We start from the raw sequence: 20,001 nt of genomic DNA, 5'->3' as shown, positions 1-20,001 counted from the left end.
TGGTACCAGCCCAAAAAACACAGGCACGGTGATTTCTACACAAAATACTTTTATTAAGCAGCTAAAAAGGGCTGGCTCAGGGATCCAGGGAGCAGTCAGAAAAGGATGAGGAAATACAGTTAGGGAGAAGAAGAGTCAGAGTGACACAGCACCAACACAGCACCCAAAGTCTGTGGTCCTGAAGAACTGCTCCCCACACCCAAGCCAGAGCAGTGAGGCTTTAGAGAACATGATTAAAAACTAAAAACCGTCAGGGGAGGCACGCAGCCTGCCCCCAGCCCTGAGGCTGCAACAGTCGTGCCTGAAGGCGGCCCTGGGGCCCAGGCAGTGCCATGCTAGAGGAGGAGGAGCTGGGAGGAAGGCAGCTTGTGGTGCTCACACTGCGGGGGCTGCACCTGGAAGGTGGGGAGGGAAACAAGAAGGGGAGGGGAAGGGTTGGTGCCACAGAGCCCTGCTGGCTCCTCTCCTGCCCTCGGTCGCTGTGGCACGCTGCTCACACGCTTGTGCTAGTCCAGAACTCAGGGAATCACCGCCTCACCTGCGCCCTTGCGTGCAGACGCCCGGCGTCTTGTCGCTTTGACTGGAGCCTCGGGCTTGGGGGAGGCTGGAGCGGCAGCTGCTGCCCTCCTCGCACAGGCACGGCCCCTCCGTGGCGGGTCAGGCACTGCTTCCTCCTCCTCCTCTTCCTCCTTCTTCACAGCTGACGTCGTGGGGTTCTCTGCATGCCTGGAGCGCCGTTTGGAGGTGCGTGTGGTGACCTGGGCGGACAGAGCCAGGGCTTAGCAGCAGCAAGGTGCACGTGTTGGAGGAACAGGAGGGTTCCTGCACCACCCGGCCTGCTGGCAGCCTGGGAACTCCTGGGACAAGCCCCGCGGTGCCTGTGGGAGCAGCCTGAGGACCCGGGACAAGCTCTGGTCCCAGCAGGAGCCACGCCAGCCCCAAAGCATCCCTACCTCAGTGGTTGGAGCGTCAGGGTCTGCCTTCGGGCCAGCACGCTTCTTGCGGGACTTCTGACCTGCACGGGAAGATGTGGTTGGGGTTGGGGTGAGGGGGGAGGAGGCCGTGACCGTTCAGGCAATGGGGGCTGTAGGAAGGACTCAGGGGGGCTCCCTCTCCCCTCCCACCACCCTCAGGTGAGGACAGGACGTGGCTGCAGGCCTGGAAAAGCACCCAGTGGGTGCTGAGAGGAAGCCAGGGGCACGGCAGGCTGCATCCCCCGGTGCCACAGGCCTGAGTGCCCCAACAACTGCAGCAGTTGCCTCCCCAGCAGGGCCTGTGAGTGGTTCTCTTCCTCCTCCAGCCCTCCTGGAGCAGGAGCAGGTCCCGCGGGGAGCAGAGGGCACTCACCTTTGGGAGCCATGGGGCCGGGCTCACCCTGCAAGGAAGGGGACAGAGCAGTGACTGGGCTGCCATCGCTCCCTGGGCACCTCCAGCACAGCGGGCTGCTGGAAAGGGAGCTTCCCGGTGACACAGCACCACGCGGGGGGTCACAAGAAGCAGCAGCCGAGCTGGCGTCCCCCTGAGGGGGTGGTAGGGGCGCCCAGCCCCAGGCAGAGACCCCCAGCCCACCTGGAACCATATGGTCCTGCCATTGTGGTCGCGCAGGGAGCTCATGCCAGGCACCCCGTAACACTGCAGCCAGTTCTTGAAGGCGGTGTGGTTGTCTGCGTGGTCTGGGTCAAGGAGGTTTTTCTCTGGGAAGGGAGAGAGGAAAAGGGGCAGAGAAACAGAGCTGGGGAGGGAGCTCTGCCCTGCCAGCGCCCAGCCCAGGCCCTGCCAGCCATCCCCGTCCCCCAGCTCCCAGCCCTGCAGCCTCACCCGCTGCCACGACCTCCATGGGCACCGTGTGGCACAGCTCCAGGAGATCTGGGTTATCCCGCTTCAGCTTCAGCTTCTTACTCAGCGGCAGGGAAGAGTTCTGCAGGGGCAGAGAAGGGAAGTCACCTGGCAGCTACCTCAGCCTCACTGCGGGTCTCTTCACCCCCCGAATCCCCATGTCCCCTCGCCCCCTGAGGAGGAGCTGCCAAACCCCACCAGGACAGGAAATTGGGGCAGCACACAGGAGCACCAGCAATTTGTGAAACCAACCCTCAGGACGTGTTTTTTTTTTGTTTGTTTTGTTTTCAGGCTTTCTTAAAGCAGCCACCCCCCTCTACCCTAAAGCCATGAGATTAGGCTCTACTGCAGCCTCCCCCCGATGTTTTAAGCTTCTGTTTGTTTTTCTTACCCCTTCCTCTTTACCCTCTCTCAACCAAACACACAAGATGCTCCCTGAAGGCATGGGTGCAGCTGAGCGTGAGCACAGCACGGAGGCACGTGGCCAGGGAGCTGCCACAGCTCGGTGGCACGGCCAGGTGAGGTTACAGAAGGGCTGCGCACATTTGCCGCTCCACTGGAGGGGCAGGCGTGCTCAGACACGGGGGTTTGTGGCAGGAGACAACACCAAGCTGGCTGGGAGAGCTCCCATGCAGCAAGAAGTGTAGTTGTGAAGGGAAAACGCCAGCTGCCAGGATGGGAAAGGGCTCAGGGGTTGTCAGGCAGCAGAAAAGGTTCAGTGACTGCAGTGAGCACCCCCCCCCAGACCTGTCCAGGCTGTCCCCCAAAAGCAAACACCTCCTGACAGCGGTGCGGGCAGAGGAGGGCTGTGTGAATGCTGCAGGGGTTCTGCCCCATCAGAGCGGGGAGCCAACCGTGAACTGAAACCAGCCCGAACCCTGGGTCATGTCAGCAGAGCTGAAGCAGAGCTTCGCGCCCCGCTGAGCACAAAGCAGGACCAGAGTTTCACACCCAGCTGAGCCAGGGTCTAGAAGCAGCCTGAGCCCCTTTTTGGCCACGCTGCTGAGCCCAAACCCCTCAGTGATGTTTCTCAGCTCAGTGTGGCTCCCTGCACAGAAGGCAAGAGGCTCCCAGGACTGAGCCTGGCAGACCAGAGCAATGCCGAGCTGTGAAAGCACCGCCTGTTCCCACCTATTCCCCACCTTTTTCCTCCTCTCCTGCTCCTGCTGCTTCAGGGATTCCAGCACCGTCCGAGCCTTTTCAAAGGGAGGGATCTTCAACCTGAGAGAGTCCACCCGTCACAAGCCTGACCTCTCGTTTCTGACACAGCTTAGCACGGTAGGCAAAGGCACTCAGGTTTGGCCTTGGAAGAGGCTGGACACGGTGTGGTTTCAGCTCAGCAAAAAGCCTTATTATGAAATGCACCTCACCTGTACAGGATCTCAGCACGGAGGTAGTTGCCGATCCCATTGAAGTACTTCTGGTTCAAGAGGGCCTCACAGATGGGCTTGTCAAAAGCTTTGTCATCCAGGTTCTTCAGCACATTCTCCCTGCGACAGAGCACGAGTATCAGGCTGGTGCACTGGGACACAGCCGTGTTACTGCCACCAAGGGCAGAAAACCTGCACGCAGCCTCCACAAAGCAGCCAGAACTGTCCTCGAGTAACGGGCAAAGCAGCAAAAAGAAGAATCCCAGAACCACTGAGGTCGGAAAAGCTCTCCAGGCTCATCTGGTCCAACCACCCCCCCAACCACCAGTGTCACCCACTAACCCACGTCTCTAAGCACCACGTCCAACCTTGCCTTGAACACCCCCAGGAACGGTGACCCCACCACTTCCCTGAGTAACCCGTCCCAATGCCTGACTGCTCTTGTGAGCCCAGGGAAGATGAACCCCAGCACAGGCGCCCCGTGTCCCCCCACACAAGGGAAGTGCTCTAGCAGGGAGTGGATTCAGCTCAACCCTGCGCACTGCTGCTCCTTCAGCCTGGGGCTTCAGAGCTGGGGACTGAGGCAGTGAGCGGAGCCTTGTGAGCTGCCAGAAGGTGCAGGGAGAAGCCACCGGAAGGGCTCCCTGCTGCTGCCGTGTCAGGTATGGAAGCGGCAAGCGCTGCACAGCCACGGCAGCACCTCGAGACACCCTGACGCTGCTCGTGAGAGGCACAGACACCACCCCACCCCCTCCCCGGCCCCCTCCCCTCACCCCCTTCCCCCCCACCTGAAGGCCTGGTACTCGGACAGCACGCAGGGCCCGCGGCCGGGCTGCCAGGCGTCGCCCAGGCGCCAGGAGCCGAAGCGGCGAGCGTCGACGAAGCAGAGGGCGCGCGGGGGGCTCTCGCGGGTGAGGAAGCGCAGGTGAGCGTGGCGGGGCGGCGAGGCGGCGGGGCGCAGCCGGAACCCCCCGGACATGCCGAAGCGGAAGACGAGGGCCTGCGGGCTGCCGGGGCCCAGCGGCTCCAGGCGCAGCCTCAGCTCCTTGCCGCGGGCGGCGGCGCCCAGGCGGTAGGCCTCGCTGCGGAACGGCACCTCCGGGCCGCGGCCCACGGCCGAGCGCTCGGCCCCGCCGCTGAACACCAGCCCGCCGCACGCCTCGTTGATGTAGCGCCCGGCCAGGGCCAGCTCCGGGCCCTCGGGCATCGCGACACTCGCGACACGGCCGCAGCGCCGCGACCGGGCCCCGACTGGGCCGCGCTCCTGAGGCGTTGCCTAGCGACACGCCCCCGGAAGGGCGGGGCTCCATCCGTTGCCTAGCAACGCGCCCCGAGGGGCGGGGCTCCTCCCCCGTTGCCTAGCAACGCGCCCCCAAAGGGCGGGGCTCCCCTCCCCGTTGCCTAGCAACACGCCCCCCCACCGGCTGCACGTCGCGCAGGGCGCGGCTTCCCGCCCTCCCGCCCCGTTGCCTAGCGACGCGCGCCGCTCGCCCCCCATTGGCCGCGCGCCGCCCCGCGGCACGCCGGGAGTTGTAGTCCCTGTGGCCGCACGTTGCCATGGCGACGGGGCTGTGAGGCCTGGGGGTCCCGCGGCCTCCCCGGGCACAAGGGGCGGGCACAGCTCGGGCTCGGCTCCACCCTTTATTGGGGGCTCGGTGGGTGGGAAGGCGGCGGCGGAATCATCCCCGGGCTCACAGGAGGGTCTGCATCAGCGCCTGGGCCTGCTTCAGCTCTGCGGGGAGAAGGAGCGGGGGCGGTGGGGCCGTGGCGTGAGGCAGGGGCCCTGCCCGCAGCCCCCTCCCGCAGCCCCCGGGCCTACCTGCCAGCAGCACCCGGAACTTGTCCGCGGACACGGCCACGGGGACGGCCGCCGCCGTGCCACCCCGCAGGCGGAGCAGCAGGTGCACCAGGGGCTCGCCCACGTCCCGCAGCTCGCTGGAGCTCAGCGTGTAGTCCACCCGCCACGACACCGAGTCCAGCTGGCTCACTGCAACGGGAGGGCAGGGTCACAGCCTCCCCCAGAATCACCCAACTGTCAAAAAGTCACCCAAACGCGTCCTCAAGAGGGAGGGACCCTGCGCGGCCTCTCTCCCCTGCCCCTAAAATCGTGGGGCAGAGGCACTGGGGTCACCAGAAGCTGCACTCACGTCGCAGGCTGCAGGCCCTGAGGCTCTCCTGCAGGGAGCTCTGCTTCTCCTCGTAGGACCGGCACAACCCTGTGGCGTGTTCTGCCCAAGAAAAGAGACAACACACACACAAAAAGCACCCACTGATGCCAGCTCCAGCCCTGCTGCAGCCAAATCCCAGGCGTGCGGCAACAGGACAGGGCCCAAACACCTGGAAGAGACCCCAGGGGCAGACAGCATGAAGGCGATGTGGCACAGAAAGGACAAGGACAGCCCCATCCTGCACTGTTCGCTGCAGTGCTCAGTGCTGTTGGCTCAGCTGTAGGGCCACCCCAATTCCCACCCCGTGTCCCACCTTTGGGCAGCCCCAGCTGCTGCAGCTCGCTGGACAGGGACTCGCCATCCACGTTGTGCTTGGCTGCGCTGGAGAAAATGAAGTCAAGGACGGCAATCGTGGCCTTCACATCGCCAGACTCTGTAGGGAGGAGAGGATTCAGCCCGATGGCAGCCAGAACCCCTGTGGGAGGTGGAGAGAGCGGGGCCCTCAGCAGCAGCAGAGGAGCAGGACTCACCCAACTTGGCATCCGACGTCAGCTTCAGGATCTTCTCATACTGTGGGAGACGAGAGCAGGCACTAGTTACATGATAAAGCAATGCTTTAATTCCATTAGCACTATAACTCTATGCTGTAAAATCATAACTAAGGCAGAGGCTTGGAGAGCTTCTGTGGTTCCCGGTGGGGTCACAGTGGATCCCCACATCCCCAGGGCAGCTGAGCACTCACGTCGATGGCCTCTCCCAGCAGCTCCCGCAGCACCTGGGCGCAGATCAGCTTCAGCTTCACGGAGGACTGGGGGGGGGACAAGGACGGGTCAGCGCCCCCAAAGCGGCAGCCGAGCCCAGCAACGGGGCGGAGAGGGGGGGGGCGCGGATACTTAACGATTTTGGCCAGGACGCTGATCTCGGCCAGCACCCAGTCGGGGCAGTCCAGGTCCCCGCAGAACCGGAACCGCTGCGGAGGAAAGGGGCGGTGAGAGCCCCGCCGCGGCCCCGAGCCCCCCCGGGGGAAGCGCGGCTCCCGGCCCGCCCGCCCCGCTCCCCGCCGCCCGGCCCCGGCCCCACCATGGCTCCGCCGGGCGCCTCCCTCCGGCTACGCCTCCGCGACCCGGAACCGCTCCGGCCCCGCGCTGCGATCGGGGGAGGAACCGGGAGAGGGCGGAGGGAGGGAGGGGACGGCGAGTCCCAGCCTCGGGGCTGGGGGCGGCACCGGGAGCGGAGCCCTGTCCTGCCGAGTGGGGCCCCGGCCCGGGCTGCAGCCCCCGGGGCTCGGTGCCCGCCCTGGGGCTCCTGGGGCCGGGGCCGGGGGGTCCCGGGGTGGTCCCGGGGTGGCCCCGGCCGGGTCCCGGCTGCCCGGGGGCGCCGCAGCCGCGCGGGGGGCTCCGGCCAGAGGGGGCGGGGCTGGGGATTGCCCCCGCCCCTCGATTCCCGGCCCCGCCCCTCGGCTCCCGCCCTTCCCTCACCGCATTCCCGCCGCGCCCGACCTCCCGCCCTCAGTCCCCACTCAGGTCCGCCCATCACTACTCCATTTTCCCCCCCTCCCCCCCCCCGCCCCATAGTCTTGTGGGCGGAGCAGAGCGCGGAGCGCTGCGCCCGGATTGGAGCACCTCGAGTCACCGAGCGTGGCGATTGGCTGCAGCGCGGAGCCGGGCTGGGCCAGAGGCTTAAGAGCGCGCGGGGCGGCAGCGCTGCTGCGGTTCAGAGTTGCGCTTAGGGGGGAGGCTCCCTCGTGGGGCTGGGAAGGGGAGGCTGAGCGCGGCGGTCTCAGGGGCTGAAACCCGGTTGGGGGGGCTCGGGGGCGGGGGCTGCTGTGTCTTCTGAAAAGCCCAAGTGCTGCTTTCGTCAGAGCTTCACAACAGAGGCTGATTTCATTTTTCTTTTATTTTTATTTTTTCCTCTCGTGGTGTTTGGGTTGTGCTACACTTTTTCTCCCTAGATCCTTATTTTGAGTTTGTACCCTTTGTTTCTGGGTCATATCACTCTATAAACGGATTGATTTATTAAGAGAGAGGTTTCCTTGCCCATGCACTGGGTTTCACTGCCAACACAACCATTTCAGCTTGAGCACTGTTTCACCTCTGGATCTCTGTTCTCAGTGTGTGACCTGTATTTTCATCTTATGCCACAGTATAAATATTCACTGATACTTGTTTAATTAGGGCTTTGTCTGTCATGCACTGTGTTTCACCACCAGCATGCTGTCTTTGCTTCACATAGTCTGTTTTTAGCTTGTGCCTGGTGTTTCCACCTTGGATCATTATTCTCATTTTGTGATCTGTGATTTCACCTCATGCCATTGTATAAATATATAAGCCTGTGCCTTCTGTTTCTTCCTTCCCCATTGGATCTTTATTTTCACTTTGTGTCCTGTGTTTCAGCTCCAGATGATCAACACTCCAGCTCTTTTCAGCCCCAGCTCTCCATCTTAGCACTAGCTGCTGGCCATTCAGGAGCAGAGATGCTCAGCCTTCAACCAGCTCCTGTCAGCTCTGGCTGATTTCAGCTGGTTTTGACAAGGCCATAAATCAATTGCTGTCATAGCTCGAGTACCGCTATTAACTGTCATAGTTGTACACTGTGTAAGCATTGACTGGTAAATTAATTAATTGGGAGGTGTGGCAAGCTATGTACTCAGCCCTTTTACGGGTCTCAGAAATGCGGGACTCAGCCTCGGCTCTCAAGCTCTGACAAAAGCAGCACTTGGACTTTTCGGGAGATTCAGCAGCCGCCGAGACCTCCCCTTCCCAGCCCTGAGAGGGCGCCGCCAGGGCCCGACTGGCTCCGCCCCCGACGCTCAGCCCTGAACTGAGCTGCGAGTTCCGCCCCGCGCGCTCTTAACCCCCTGGCCGCGGCCCTGCAACCAATCCTGACCTCGGGCGTCTCGGGGTGCGCCCAATCCTGGCGCAGAGCTCTGCGTTCTGCCCCGCCCACGACGCTGCGGGGGAGGGGGGGAAGGGGCGGAGCGGTGAGGGTCGGACCTGAGTGGGGACTGAGGGCGGGAGGTCGGGCACGGCGGGAAGGCGGCGAGGGAGGGGCAGGGCCGTGCTGATGGGGGCGGGGCCTCGCCAAAGCCGTCCGCGCGCCGCCAGCCCCGGTCCCGGGGCTCCCCCGAGGCCGCGGGGCCGGTGTCGGAAGCGGGAGCCGCAGCAGGCGGTCGGGAGGGCCGGGGGCAGGGCACGAGCTGTGACGAGCCGGAGCTGTGAGAAGCCAGAGGAGCATCAGGTGCATGGAGCGTGCCGAGCTGAGACAGGGCTGAAAACGAAGCACGGTGCGTGAGCTGAAAATACAGATCCGGGATTAAACAGGCAGCAAGAGTTGAAGATGTGGATTCGGGGATGAAAAGGCGGCCGTCAGCCAGCTCTGGGAATATCTAGAGAAGCCCTCCCCTGCAACGCAGAGCTGCGGCGCGGGGACGGGGCTGAAGCTGTCACCACGGTGCGAGGGGCAGGGCTGTGGCAGCAGCCGGGGGCCGCGACGCAACGGCAGGGGCCGGCAGCACCCGGGTCCGGGTACCCCCAGCACGGCGGAAGGGCCCCGTGGGAGCGGACCTGAGTGAAGACTGAGGGCAGGAGGTCTGGCACGGCCGGGCAGCTCGGACCACCCTCCCTCGGCCCCTGCCCCGCGCCCCTCGGGACGCCGCCGGGCTGTCCTTTCAGCGCTGGCTGATGACAGCTGGATTTGACAAGGCCATAAATCAATCAGTCAGAACTTGGATATCGATATTAACTGTCATATTGTACACTGCCGCTATTGATCAGTTACTTAATTAATTAGAATCATAGAATATTAAAGGTTGGAAAAGACCTCCAGGGTTATCTGGTCCAACCACCCCCCTACCACCACCATCACCCACTGAAACCTGTCTCTAAGCACCACATCCAACCTCTCCTTGAACACCCCCAGGGACAGTGACTCCACCACCTCCCTGGGCAGCCCCTCCCAATGCCTGACTGCTCTTTCTGAGCAGAAATGTCTCCTCATTTCCAACCTGAACCTTCCCAGGCACAACTTGAGGCCATTCCCTCTGGCCCTATCACAAGCTACCTGTGAGAAGAGGCTGACCCCCAGCTCCCCTCACCTTCCTTTCAGGCACTTTCAGAAAGCAATGAGGTCTCCTCTGAGCCTCTTTTTCTCCAGACTAAGCACCCCCAGTTTCCTCAGCTGCCCCTCACAGGACTTGTGTCCCAGGCCCTTCACCAGCTTCATAGCCCTTCTCTGGACATGCTCCAGGGCCTTGGTGTCCTTCTGGTAGTGAGGGGCCCAAAGCTGAACACAGCACTTGAAGTGTGGCCTCGTGGCTGTGTACCAGCATTGAATCTATGGGCAAAAAGGGTTTTTTCCTTTTCTTTTCAGCTTTCTCCTTCCACTGTCTTGTATATCAACTTCAGCCTGATACACACTATCCTCCTGCACTTCTAGGACACCTGTGACTGGATCCCTGCCTCTGGTGAGGGCCCGTGGGCCCTGCTCTCCTCCCCACACCCCCTGCCACCTTGGTCAGTTTCCCAGCCCCAAACAACAGCACTCTGCCCTTTTGGGGGTCTCAGAATCAAAGGACTCAGCCTCTGCTGTCACGCTCTGACAAAAGCAGCACTTGGGCTTTTCGGGAGATGCAGCAGCCCCCAGCTGGCTTCCCGCCCCCGACACCACCGCGCTCAGCCCCGAGAGGGCGCCGCCCCCCCGACACTCAGCCCTAAACTGAGCCGCGCTCTGAGCCCAGGCAGCGCCGCCACCTCCGCGCGCTCTTAACGCCCTGGCCCCGCCCGGCTCCGCACCGCAGCCAATCGCGATCCTGGACGCCCCGAGGTGCGCCCAATCCCGGCGCAGCGCTCCCCGCCCTGCCCCGCCCACGAGGCTGCTGGGAAAGGGAGGGAAAAGGAGTGAGGGGCGGACCTGAGTGAGGACTGAGGGCGGGAAGTCGGGCGCGGCGGGAAAGCGGCGAGAGGGGCGGGACCTGGATCCGAGGGGCGGGGCCAAGACCCAGCCCCGCCCCCTCTGGCCGGAGCCTCCCGCGCGGCTGCGGCGTCCCCGGGGAGCCGAGACCCGGCCGGGGCCACCCCGGGACCACCCAGGGACCCCCCGGCCCCGGCCCCAGCGCCGCTCCCAGGAGCCCCAGGGCGGGCACCGAGCCCCGGGGGCTGCAGCCCCTGCCGGGGCCCCACTCGGCGGGACAGGGCTCCGCTCCTGGTGCCGCCCCCAGCCCCGATGGAGCCAAGGCAGCCCCCCGTCCCCCCCGGAGCGGCGTCGCAGGGAGCAGCAGGGGCACAGCTCGTCCTTTTTGCAGGCTTTATTCAGGGCTCGCCCCGCGCTCACGCCCCGGCAGAACCGCGGGCACAGCCCCTCCGCGCGATGCCCACGGCCACGACGACCCCAGCCAGCGCCACGGCCACGGCCACGCACACCAGCCCCATCCCTGCGCCGGTCACCACCACCGCTGCACCTGCAAAACGCAAGGAAGGCGTCAGAGCACGGCACCGGGCAGAACTGCGGGGCCCTGGCTGGTTGGCACTTACCGTCCCCTCCCTCCCGCTGCTCTCCGATGGCTCCTGGGTCCGCCGAGAGCAGCACGGGGCCGATGACCACGTCGGCTTCAATCTCTTTCCCTGGGCAGGGTGGCAGCATGAGCTGGGCTCACCCCGGCCCACACCTCCCTACCCGCACCAGGGCCTTACCCTCAGGTGCATCCCGACGGAAGCGGCGGCCGGGCCATCGCTCCAGGGGGTTGAGCCTCCGGGAGAGTGCGGGGGGCTCGCAGTTGCCCGTCTCACAGCAGCTGCAGATGTCCCGGGTGCCTTCCACCGGCACCCAGCTGGAGCAGGGCAGGAGCACCGTCACTGGCAAGTGGGGACCCCCAGCACCCAGCCCTCTCTGGAGCTTTTGTGCCCAGAGGAACCCCCAGAGCATGGCCAAATCCAGGGCCACCACAGTGGTGGAGCTTGGGTTTGATGTCCCAGCACCTGGTGCCTCCTCGTCCATCCCAGCCAAACCCACAGAGGATTGGTGTCCTGTGCTTGGATGCTGACCCTGTTTGGGTCCATAAAAACGCCCTGGGGTCCGTGCCGCAGCTACTCACGTGTTTCTGGCTTTATTGAAGGAGCAAGCCTTGTTCTGGGGGTCTGGGGCTTGGTCTGCCGGCGTCACCTTCAGGTGGCAGGTGATGTAGATCTGGGGGGAGGCAGGGGAAGAGCTGAGCACCTCTCTCTGGGGCCACTGTGCCCACAAGGACACCGCCTGGCTCAGGCTGGGCTTTGGGGACACACACACGCAGCCTTACCAGGTTCCTGGTGTCCCCCGCGAACCTGAACACGTCGATCCTGAACCGCAGCATGTCCTCCTGCGGCCGGGGGGTTATGAAGGCAGAGCTGGTGTCATCCAGCCTCCCGTCCACCAGGCACCTAGACACAGGGCGGGGGGTGTCAGCGTCCCAAAGGGCCCCCCGAAGCACAGCGCTCAGCCGGGGCTCACCCGTTGAAGTCGATGATGGAGTAGTGGGGCGAGGAGTCGCCGTCGGGGCTCAGGGCGGCCACGCAGCTGTCCACGAAGAGCCGCAGGGGCACGTGGCTCTCGGTGCTGACCTCCGCCTGGATGTTGAGGATGTCGCCCAGCTGGAAGCCGGTGAAGGGTCTCTCCGCGCTCCAGTCCTCTGCAAGGCAGAGCGGTGACAATCGGGGTGTCCCCAGGGGGACAGAGGTGGGACCGCGGAGGTGACGCCCCAGGGAGCAGCACCCATGCTGGATTTGGGCACGTTGGCTGCCCCAGTTGGGCAACTGGGACCAGGGCTTTGCTGTACTGGGTGGTGAGTACCCTCTGGTACATCCCACCTACCGTTCATGAGGCGCAGGGAGAACACCAGCCTCTCTTCGGCCGACAAGGTGGAGCTGAAGGGAGCCCATGTGGGCCGGATGGCGTTGCTGCTCACGTTCTCCCTCCTGCCAAGGGACGGTGTCAGGACGCAGTCGCAGACCGGGGGGCCTCAGTGGGGCGGTGAGGACGCAGATCCCTTACCTGGGGTAGTGGCACTCGATGGGGATGACGGCCGGGTTGGTGCGGATGATGAGGGGGTTGCTGGCAGGGCTGGGGTCGTAGTTGATGAGCGTGCGGTAGATGAGGGCGTCCGGCGTCACCTGGGTGGGGAAAGGCTGCAGAGCTGGCAGCGAGACCACCAAGACCTCCCCACCACCCCCCACGCACCCCAGAACCATCCTTTTCCCACCAGAAAACACAAATAAAAGGGTAAAATGCTGAGCTGGGGACTTAGCGCTATCGGGGGTTGTCCGGATAGAAGCGCAAAGCAGCTTCGGGTGAAAAAAACTCCTTTTTGGGAGCGACACCCCCTCACTCTTGCCACTCATGCAGGATGGGGATGGGAGCGGGTCTCACCTGCACGACGCTGCCGCACTCGTGGAGGCCGGCGGCGAAGGTGACGGTGTTGTGGGCGGCGTTGAGCGAGGAGTGCTTGCACGCCGCCGGGCCCAGCGTCAGGTCGGCCGCGTTGATGAGGCGCCCGGTGCCGAAGAGGTCCCTGTGCACCGTCACCACCAGCTGCGCCTCCTGGCACTGCACCGTCACCGGCTGCGAGCCGGGCACGGCCCGCGAGTGGGACTCGGCCCCCCAGGACCAGGCGGAGGGGTCCCCCCGCGCCCCCCAGGAGAAGTCCCAGGGCGTGTAGGAGGCCACCTCGGCCACCAGCCAGCAGAGCAGCCCCAGCGCCAAGCCGCCGCCGCGTCGCATCCCGCCTGCTTGCAGCACGCCCAGCTCAGGGATCCCGGGCTGTGCCGCGATGCTTTATATCCCCGAGCCCCCGGAGCCGTCCGCCCAGGGGGGACGGGGAGGCAGAGTCATTTCCGGGGTGCTGAGCCCCCCGTCCCGGGCTGCCCAAGGCGAGAGAAAATATCCTCGTCAGCCTCTTTGGGGGAATTGTTTAGAAAACTCAGCAGAAGCCGGAGACGAGGAGACGGGTACAACGTGGCTTGTTTAGGTTACGCGCCGGGCGATAAGGGGCTTTTCAAGGCCCCCGGGGAGGTGACAGGAGCAGGGGGAGCCAGGGGGGGCCCAGACCAGGCCGCTTCTCGCCGCCCCCTCCTCGAGGAGCAGCCCCGCCAGCCCCCTGGGGTGGATGCTGCTGCTCCCAGAGCCCCCAGCCCACGCAGGGGCTTTTTGCAGCCCCCCCTGGGATGCTCGAGCAGCAGCTGCTGGAGCTCCGTCACTGGTGGCATGAGTGTGGCAGGGCTCAGCCAGCACCCGTTAATCCCCATTTCGGCCTCATTGCTGCTGGCCACGAGGTTGGGGCAGGGCTGTGCTGTGAGATGTGGCCCCGTGTTATCACCTCTCCTCAGGCTGTGTGTGTTTGGCTGCCAGCAAGGAAATGGGACGGGGTGCAGGGAGCAAGGCGAGGCTCCCACCCCTCACTCCCTTCCCAGCACCCAGCTCTGGAGCTGGGAAATACCCGGGGCTGGCACTCAGGGCGGGGGACAGCTGTTTAGAGCTAAACCCCACACACCTTCAGCCCCTTCATTTGAGTGCCTTTATCTCCTTTCCCCCCATCCTGCCATAGCACAGCAGACCCAGGGTGCTCTGCTGCACACCCCAAATCCTTCTGCACCTTTTGGGATGTCCCCAGGCAGCCTCACGCATGGGGCAGCAGGATGGTGTGGATGTCTGAACGGGAGCAGCTTGACCATTTGCTGGGAAATTTAAAGGAAATGGAAACAAGGTTTTGGGCCAGGTGTCAGCCAGCACGCTGCTAGCAGAAACCCCACTGATTTTGGAGCTGGGGATGGCTCGTACCTGCTGCAACGCTCCCCAAAAGCTGTGTGACGTGCCCACATCATCCTGCCAAAATCCTAACCCTTCTGCCTTTCCTGCTGGCTCCTTTCCCTGCGGAGCCGGCCAGGGCTTCTCCTGTGTGTTTAAAATACCTTGAGACTGCTGCTTGCGTAGAAATGCCAGGGATTCTAGCAGGGAGCCTCCAGCTCTGGCAGAATATTTGGCAAAGGCGCTCACGCTGACGAAAGATAAGGGCAGCGGGCGATGCTGAATCAGTAAATAAGCGGGTGGCCCCCCCGGGGGAGCCTCAGCACGAGGGCAGCAGCACGGCCGGGTCCTTGGCTCGGGAGGTCGGGGGTCTGGGGGTGCCAGGGCTCGAGCCCAGGGCTGGATCCCCCCTGGGAGGGCTTGGGGGCAGCCATCTGGGGTGGAAAGACCCCAAGCTGGGAGGTGTTTGGCTCTGGAAAAGGGAATTTCTGCTCCCAGCCGAGCCCTCACCGCCTGTCCCCGTGCCCTTCTCCCCTCTGTGCTGAGCGGAAGAGGATGCTGGCCCCATCCCAGCACGGCCAGGAAAGGGGGCGAGCACAGAAAGTCCCAGAGCAACCCCACAGCAGCATTTTTCCCCCATTGTGCAAAGGAAGCTTGCAAGCATGTCTCATTTTCACTTAGAGCACAGAACTTTTCTCTTAAAGTCAGCTGGGGACAGGGCTCAGGAGGGGACAGGAGCTGTTAAGGGGGACAACTGCTCATGGGTGCAAGCCACAGAGCATTCCCCCATCCCAAATCTCATTATAAAGCTGATTTGGCCAACATTTTTCTTCCTTCTTGGAGGTGGATGGATGCTGCCAGCCTTCAGAGCCCCCAAAATCCCATGCTGTGAGCGAGCCCCAGCTCCTGCCACATCGCTGTGGCCCCTGCTTTGCTCTGGCAGACAGCTGTACGGGGCTTAGTGCCACCAAGGTAGGATATTGAAAATTGAAAAGGAATTTGGGGAAAAAAAAAAAAAAAAAACCAAAAAACAAAAAACTTCTGGGGCGCCCTGCCCATGCAGGGCAGCAGAGGGAGGACCAGATGCCAACCCCAAACCCCTTTCTGGGGGGGAGCGGGGGCAGAAATTCCACTCCCTGCCCCAAGGACTGTTTGCACACAGAAATATGTAACAAGCCTTGGGGAAAACGTGCAAACAGTCCTTGGGGCAGGGAGTGGAATTCCTGCCTCCCCCTGTCCCGGGCAGAGCCCGACCCACCCGCAGGGCTCCCCTCCTTGCCCTCAGCTCCCTGCACCAGCGGAGCCTTGCTTCCTTGTGGTCACTGCCTCCTCCCTGCTGGGGTTGCTTCTCCAGATTTGCTTTTTCCATGCAGCCAGTTTGCACTCAGAGCACTGCGGTTTTAGTGCAGGACACGAAGAAAATCACCCAAACCCCCCAGGTTTAACTCACCTCCCACACACGTGCTCCAAATTTGACTGAGGCCTCAGCTCTGCCTGGCTTTGGCTTAATTTCACCGTGAGTGAGGAATTACCAATGCACCACAGGAGCATTTTTAAGGCTAAATGCCCCTGCTTCCATGAAGAAGGGCAGGGTGCATGCTGATTTTTCACACCAGTTCCCTGTTGGGTGCTCCAGAGGGTCCCTAAGGCTCCACAGAGCCCTGCTGAGGGCAGGGAAAGGAGACCTGGACAGGCTGAGAGGCAAAGCAGCCCAGCTAATGGGTTAAAACTGGTGTTTTATGGGTGAACACGGGGATTTGCTTAGCTCACCCTCCAACATCCTTCTCTACCCCCACCCCAGGAAGTCCCCCAGCCTTTCAGGTTTACTTCTCTTTATTAGACAGGCCATAAAAGCTGACAGCGTCTCAGACAGGATTGCTGGGCTGGCGGCAGGCAGTCAGAGCTCCCAGAGCAGCCAGGACCAGGACGACCAAGCCAAAAATCGCAGCCAGCCCCAGGACCAGCCCCAGGTGACCTCCTGCAGCTGGGGAGGAGAAGCAGGGAGGCGTTATAGGGGCAGAGCTGGGACCTGCCACGGCCTGCCCCAAATCCCTGCCCTCACCCTACCTCCTGAGGGCATCCTGCCCCTGGTGGGATGCTGCCAGCTGTGGATGAGCAGGGGGCCAAGCACGACGTCCTCTTCTTCCACCACAGGATCTAGAAGGGAGGACACCAGGGCTCTGATGAGCTCCTCCAGACACTTCGCTCCCCCAGGGACATTTAGCTCCCACCACCCAGCTCAGAGCGAGCTGTCCCAGCTGCACCAGATGCAAAACCCCATAAACCTACCGGGCTGGGAGGAGAGGTCCCTCCGGGAGCGTCCTCCTTGCCAGCGGGAGGGAGCCTGGAGCCTCCTGGAGAGCCCCCCCGAGGGGCAGCGCCGAGCCCCACAGCAGGAGCACACGTCCCGGGGGCCTTCCACAGGCACCCAGCTGCAAGAGAGCCCGGTGACCAGCCCGCCCTTCATCAGGGACCCCTCACATGCTTTGGGGTCTCAGGGAGAGGCCCCGAGCCCCCCAGGTACTCACAGGCTGCTGACTTTGTCGAAGGAGCAAGCCTTGTTCAGGGCATCAGGAGCACGGTCAGCCAGGGAGGCCTTCAGGTGGCAGGTGATGTAGACCTGGGGGGGGAAAGCAGAGCAGAAGGGGTCAGCGCTGTTAGAGGGGTCCCCAAAAGGAGCACCGCCACCCCAGGGGGTCCATAAGTAACAACTTGGGAAAGTGGTTTCAAACCAGGGGGTTCCCTTTGGGGAGGATTTACCAGGCTGCTGGAGTCTGCTGCGAACTTGAACGCATCCACTGCGAACTGGAGCACGTCTGGACGGGGCCGCGGGGATACAAAAGCCGAGGTGGCATCATCCAGCTGCCCATCCACCAGGCACCTAGGCAAAAAGGCAAGGCCAAGGGTTTCTCCTCGCTGAAATCCAGGAGGAAAGGCGCCCCTACCCGAGGCACGGCCAGCTCGTACCCGCTGAAGTCGATGAAGGCGTACTGGGGAGAGGAGCCCCTCTCCGGGGCCGGGGTGGCCACGCAGCTGTCCACAAAGAGCCGCAGGGGCGCATGGTTCTCTGCATCGACCCCGGCTTGGAAGTGCAGCACCTCTCCCAGCTGGAACACAGCCGAGGCTCTCTCGGCACTCCAGTCATCTGGAAGCAGAGCAGGCTGTCATCAACAGGGAGCTGGGGGGCTCCCGGTGCTTCTCCCCTCCTGAGGGAGCCCTGGTGGCTGCCCACATCATGCCAAAGCCCCAAAAGCACCACATCCATGTCCCACCTGCACACCCCGGGGTGAAACCAGCACCAGCTGTGCCACCCAGTTGAAGCCCAGCCACCCCAAAGGACCCTGCCCAAGGAGACCCTGTCCCCAAACCCACCGCTCATCAGGCGCAGGGAGAAGAGCAGCTTCTGCTCCGAGGCCACGGTGGAGCGGAAAGGTGCCCAGGTGGGCTTGATGGCACTGCTGCTCACGTTGGTCCTCCTGGGGAGAGGGATGCTCTGGTTAGAAGGCTCCGTGGCAGCAGGGTTTGGGAGGTGTTCATCCACATCAACTCACCTGGGGTAGTGGCACACAATGGGAACCACAGCAGGGCTGGTGCGGACGATGACGGGGTTGCCTGCATGGACCGGGCTGTAATTCAAGGTTGTGCTGTAGATTAGAGCATCGGGGGTCACCTGGGGAGAGATGAGATGCGTTATCCACCGTTAAGAGCCCTTTTCCTTCAGTTAAAGGAGCGGAGCAGCACATTGAAGCCTGGCTCCTTGGTGTTTTTTTCTTCTCATTTCCATGTGCCCAGAAGGAGGGTCTGTCCCCCGGGGGCTTTAGTGAAAGCTTCTCACCCTGGTGGCCCCAAACCCCTCTGGAGGAAAGGGACCAAAGGCAGTTTCCTCTGGAGCAGCATCGTGCCACGCTCTAGCAACACTCCTGAGCTCAGCACCAGCTGCTGGGGCTCCTGGGCTGCATTGGCAGCACCCTGGAGGAGGTGAGCACAGCACACATGGGAGGATTTGGAGATCTGTCAGGAGAAACCCAACCTCTGCCTGGTCCGTGCCCGTCCCTGCTGATGGGCCAAAGCTGGCCCCCAGCCCAGACAGCACAGCTTCTGCCACCCCTAAAACCAGAATGAGATGTCCAGCTCCTGGGAAAGGCTTTTAAGCTTTTAAAGCCCAACCACACCACTCTGCCAAAGCGGGACACGCTCCACCAAGCATCACATCAGCTCCAGCCCACCAGCAAACAGCAGAGCATCACGGCAGCAGGGAGCCTGCCCTTGGCTAACAAAACCACCAGGCTTTACCAGCAGGCATTTACAGGGCTGGCAGCTGCTGCCTTTTCTAGGGCTGCCATCAACTCTGTGAGATGGAGGAGAAAAGCCATCCTGAAGCCCCTAGGGGGATGCCCAAACGCTCAGCATCCCTTCCCTGTGCACAGCACCACGCTAAGAGATCCAGCCCCCGTCCTTACCCTGAGGGTGCTGCCGCACTCGTGCAGCCCAGCCACGAAGGTCACCACGTTCTCAGCAGCATTTTGGGCCGTAGGTGGGCAGGCAGCTGTGCCCAAAGTCAGGTCCCCAGCCCGGACCAGGCGCCCAGTGCCGAAGAGGTCCCGGTGCACCGTGAGCACCACCTGAGCCTCCTGGCACTGCACAGCCACAGGGTGCAGGGGAGCAGCAGCCTGGAGCTGGGAGACATCCACCCATGCCCACGGGGAGAAGTTAGGGGGCTGCCCCACGGCAGGAGCCCCCCATAGCTCTGCCTCCCCTCTCAGGAAGCCCCAGGGGTTGTAAGCAGCCGCCTCCCCCAGCAGCCAGCAGAAAAGAGCAAACCCCAGGCTGCTCCCCGGCCTCATCCTGCCCACCAGAGCCCAGCACAAGGAGCACCAGCTGCCACGGGGGCTTTTGTAGCCCTCGCCTCCTGTCAAGGGCGATTGGCAGCAGGTGAGAGCAGCTGGATCCCTGGGGAGCCCATCCTGGTGGGTGCTAATTAGCTAACGAGCTGCTGGGTCCCTTGCCAAAGAAGAGGTGTTGGATTTTAGCCAGCTGGAGGTTTTTGTGCCTTGTCTGGTAATAACCAGCCCTACCAAGAGATGGGTCCCTCCTCCAGAGAATGGGGTCTTTGTGCTGTGGGGGGCTGTGGGGTGGGACGGAGGTGGCATCTTCCCTCCCTTCAGGTCCCCAAACTTGTCCCTGTCCCAGCTCCTTCAGCCCTGCAGTGATCCCTGAGGAGCTGCTCATGTCAAGGGCCATTGGGGATCTCCAGGGCAGGAGGGATTCACGGCTGGCTCTTTACCCAAGAAAAGGTGATTTGAGGGCAGGAAGAAGAAGAGGACATTTCATCTCGAATCAGGTGGAATAATAAAAGGAAAAGAACAAAAAATCCTGCATTTCTTGGGGGAATTTCAATTCCAATTGGGGCATTGGACAGCCTCCAGGACCCGGGGGGGATCGTGGAGCCCATAGCCCACCCCCCAGCCCAAACCACGGCCGTGCTGCTGCGGGACGAGCCTCCACACGGTGGCATCCTCCCTCCGAGCAGCATTCCCTGCGGGATTTTAGCAAAAGGGAGGAAAACGCTTGTTTAAACCCCTCCCTGAACAGACCCATCCCGCTTCCCGGGCCGGACCGGGGCTGGGATGAGCGGTACCCGAACACCGAGTAGAAAAATCGTTATTAGGAATAATAACGCTTTTATGGGAAATGAGGCATCCCCGAGGGGGAGGAGGCCAGGTCCTCGTGCTGGAGGCCATAAATCGAGGAGGGGGACGAGGGTGGCTCCGCGCAGCAGGGCGCTGGGGGCAGCTCGGGGCTTTGCTCCTGGTCCCAGGGGACCCTCGGTGCTCACCGGGGGGCGCTGAGGGATTGGG

At 62.9% G+C, this 20,001-nt stretch overlaps 3 protein-coding genes across 4 annotated transcripts; all 3 read right to left on the bottom strand.

Moving 5' to 3' along the window:
- Window positions 1–32: 32 nt before the first annotated feature.
- On the bottom strand, window positions 33–4,518 carry NEIL1 (nei like DNA glycosylase 1). 2 transcript variants are annotated; one of them, XM_084532703.1, is made up of 9 exons: window positions 3,995–4,515; window positions 3,207–3,326; window positions 2,979–3,057; window positions 1,819–1,918; window positions 1,570–1,694; window positions 1,348–1,375; window positions 954–1,015; window positions 539–758; window positions 33–395 (listed from the first exon to the last, which is right to left on the bottom strand). In XM_084532703.1, the coding sequence occupies exons 1-9, from the start codon at window positions 4,411–4,413 to the stop codon at window positions 376–378; spliced, it is 1,173 nt and encodes a 390-aa protein (XP_084388829.1). In that variant the 5' UTR covers window positions 4,414–4,515; the 3' UTR covers window positions 33–375. The 2 variants fall into 2 exon arrangements, 1 of the variants encoding a protein (XP_084388829.1); XR_014696957.1 differs by lacking the exon at window positions 1,348–1,375 and having other exon boundaries at window positions 3,995–4,518.
- Window positions 4,519–4,834: 316 nt separating this feature from the next.
- On the bottom strand, window positions 4,835–6,793 carry COMMD4 (COMM domain containing 4). The gene is made up of 8 exons (XM_084532704.1): window positions 6,455–6,793; window positions 6,273–6,344; window positions 6,117–6,182; window positions 5,905–5,944; window positions 5,688–5,807; window positions 5,354–5,434; window positions 5,026–5,193; window positions 4,835–4,938 (listed from the first exon to the last, which is right to left on the bottom strand). The coding sequence occupies exons 1-8, from the start codon at window positions 6,455–6,457 to the stop codon at window positions 4,898–4,900; spliced, it is 591 nt and encodes a 196-aa protein (XP_084388830.1). The 5' UTR covers window positions 6,458–6,793; the 3' UTR covers window positions 4,835–4,897.
- Window positions 6,794–10,683: 3,890 nt separating this feature from the next.
- Window positions 10,684–19,006, bottom strand: LOC311442675 (uncharacterized protein). The gene is made up of 18 exons (XM_084532178.1): window positions 18,604–19,006; window positions 17,695–17,813; window positions 17,516–17,619; window positions 17,111–17,288; window positions 16,904–17,024; window positions 16,672–16,763; window positions 16,433–16,575; window positions 16,211–16,300; window positions 16,015–16,127; window positions 12,770–13,159; window positions 12,395–12,513; window positions 12,215–12,318; window positions 11,855–12,032; window positions 11,664–11,784; window positions 11,463–11,554; window positions 11,062–11,198; window positions 10,903–10,992; window positions 10,684–10,829 (listed from the first exon to the last, which is right to left on the bottom strand). Exons 1-18 carry the CDS (start codon window positions 18,985–18,987, stop codon window positions 10,699–10,701), a joined length of 2,706 nt encoding a protein of 901 aa, XP_084388304.1. The 5' UTR covers window positions 18,988–19,006; the 3' UTR covers window positions 10,684–10,698.
- Between the last annotated feature and the right edge of the window lie 995 nt (window positions 19,007–20,001).

This window comes from Aythya ferina (genome assembly GCF_964211825.1).
Source record: "Aythya ferina genome assembly, chromosome: 11".
Classification (NCBI taxonomy): domain Eukaryota; kingdom Metazoa; phylum Chordata; class Aves; order Anseriformes; family Anatidae; genus Aythya; species Aythya ferina.
The sequence above is the reverse complement of the archived record's forward strand: the minus strand, read 5'-3'. Positions and strand labels throughout refer to the sequence as shown.

Excerpts from the sequence above, each read along its gene's own strand:
- NEIL1 (XM_084532703.1), bottom strand. The coding sequence starts at position 4,413 with ATGCCCGAGGGCCCGGAGCTGGCCCTGGCCGGGCGCTACATCAACGAG. Across the intron at positions 759-953 it reads CTGACGCTCCAACCACTGAG|GTCACCACACGCACCTCCAA; the intron begins GTAGGGATGCTT and ends CTGTCCGCCCAG. Across the intron at positions 396-538 it reads GTCTGCACGCAAGGGCGCAG|GTGCAGCCCCCGCAGTGTGA; the intron begins GTGAGGCGGTGA and ends CCCACCTTCCAG.
- COMMD4 (XM_084532704.1), bottom strand. Across the intron at positions 5,808-5,904 it reads GACGTCGGATGCCAAGTTGG|AGTCTGGCGATGTGAAGGCC; the intron begins GTGAGTCCTGCT and ends TCCTCCCTACAG. Across the intron at positions 5,435-5,687 it reads GCAGCTGGGGCTGCCCAAAG|AACACGCCACAGGGTTGTGC; the intron begins GTGGGACACGGG and ends TTTCTTGGGCAG.
- LOC311442675 (XM_084532178.1), bottom strand. The coding sequence starts at position 18,987 with ATGAGGCCGGGGAGCAGCCTGGGGTTTGCTCTTTTCTGCTGGCTGCTG. Across the intron at positions 17,620-17,694 it reads ATTGTGTGCCACTACCCCAG|GAGGACCAACGTGAGCAGCA; the intron begins GTGAGTTGATGT and ends CCCTCTCCCCAG. Across the intron at positions 16,301-16,432 it reads GGACCTCTCCTCCCAGCCCG|ATCCTGTGGTGGAAGAAGAG; the intron begins GTAGGTTTATGG and ends CCTCCCTTCTAG.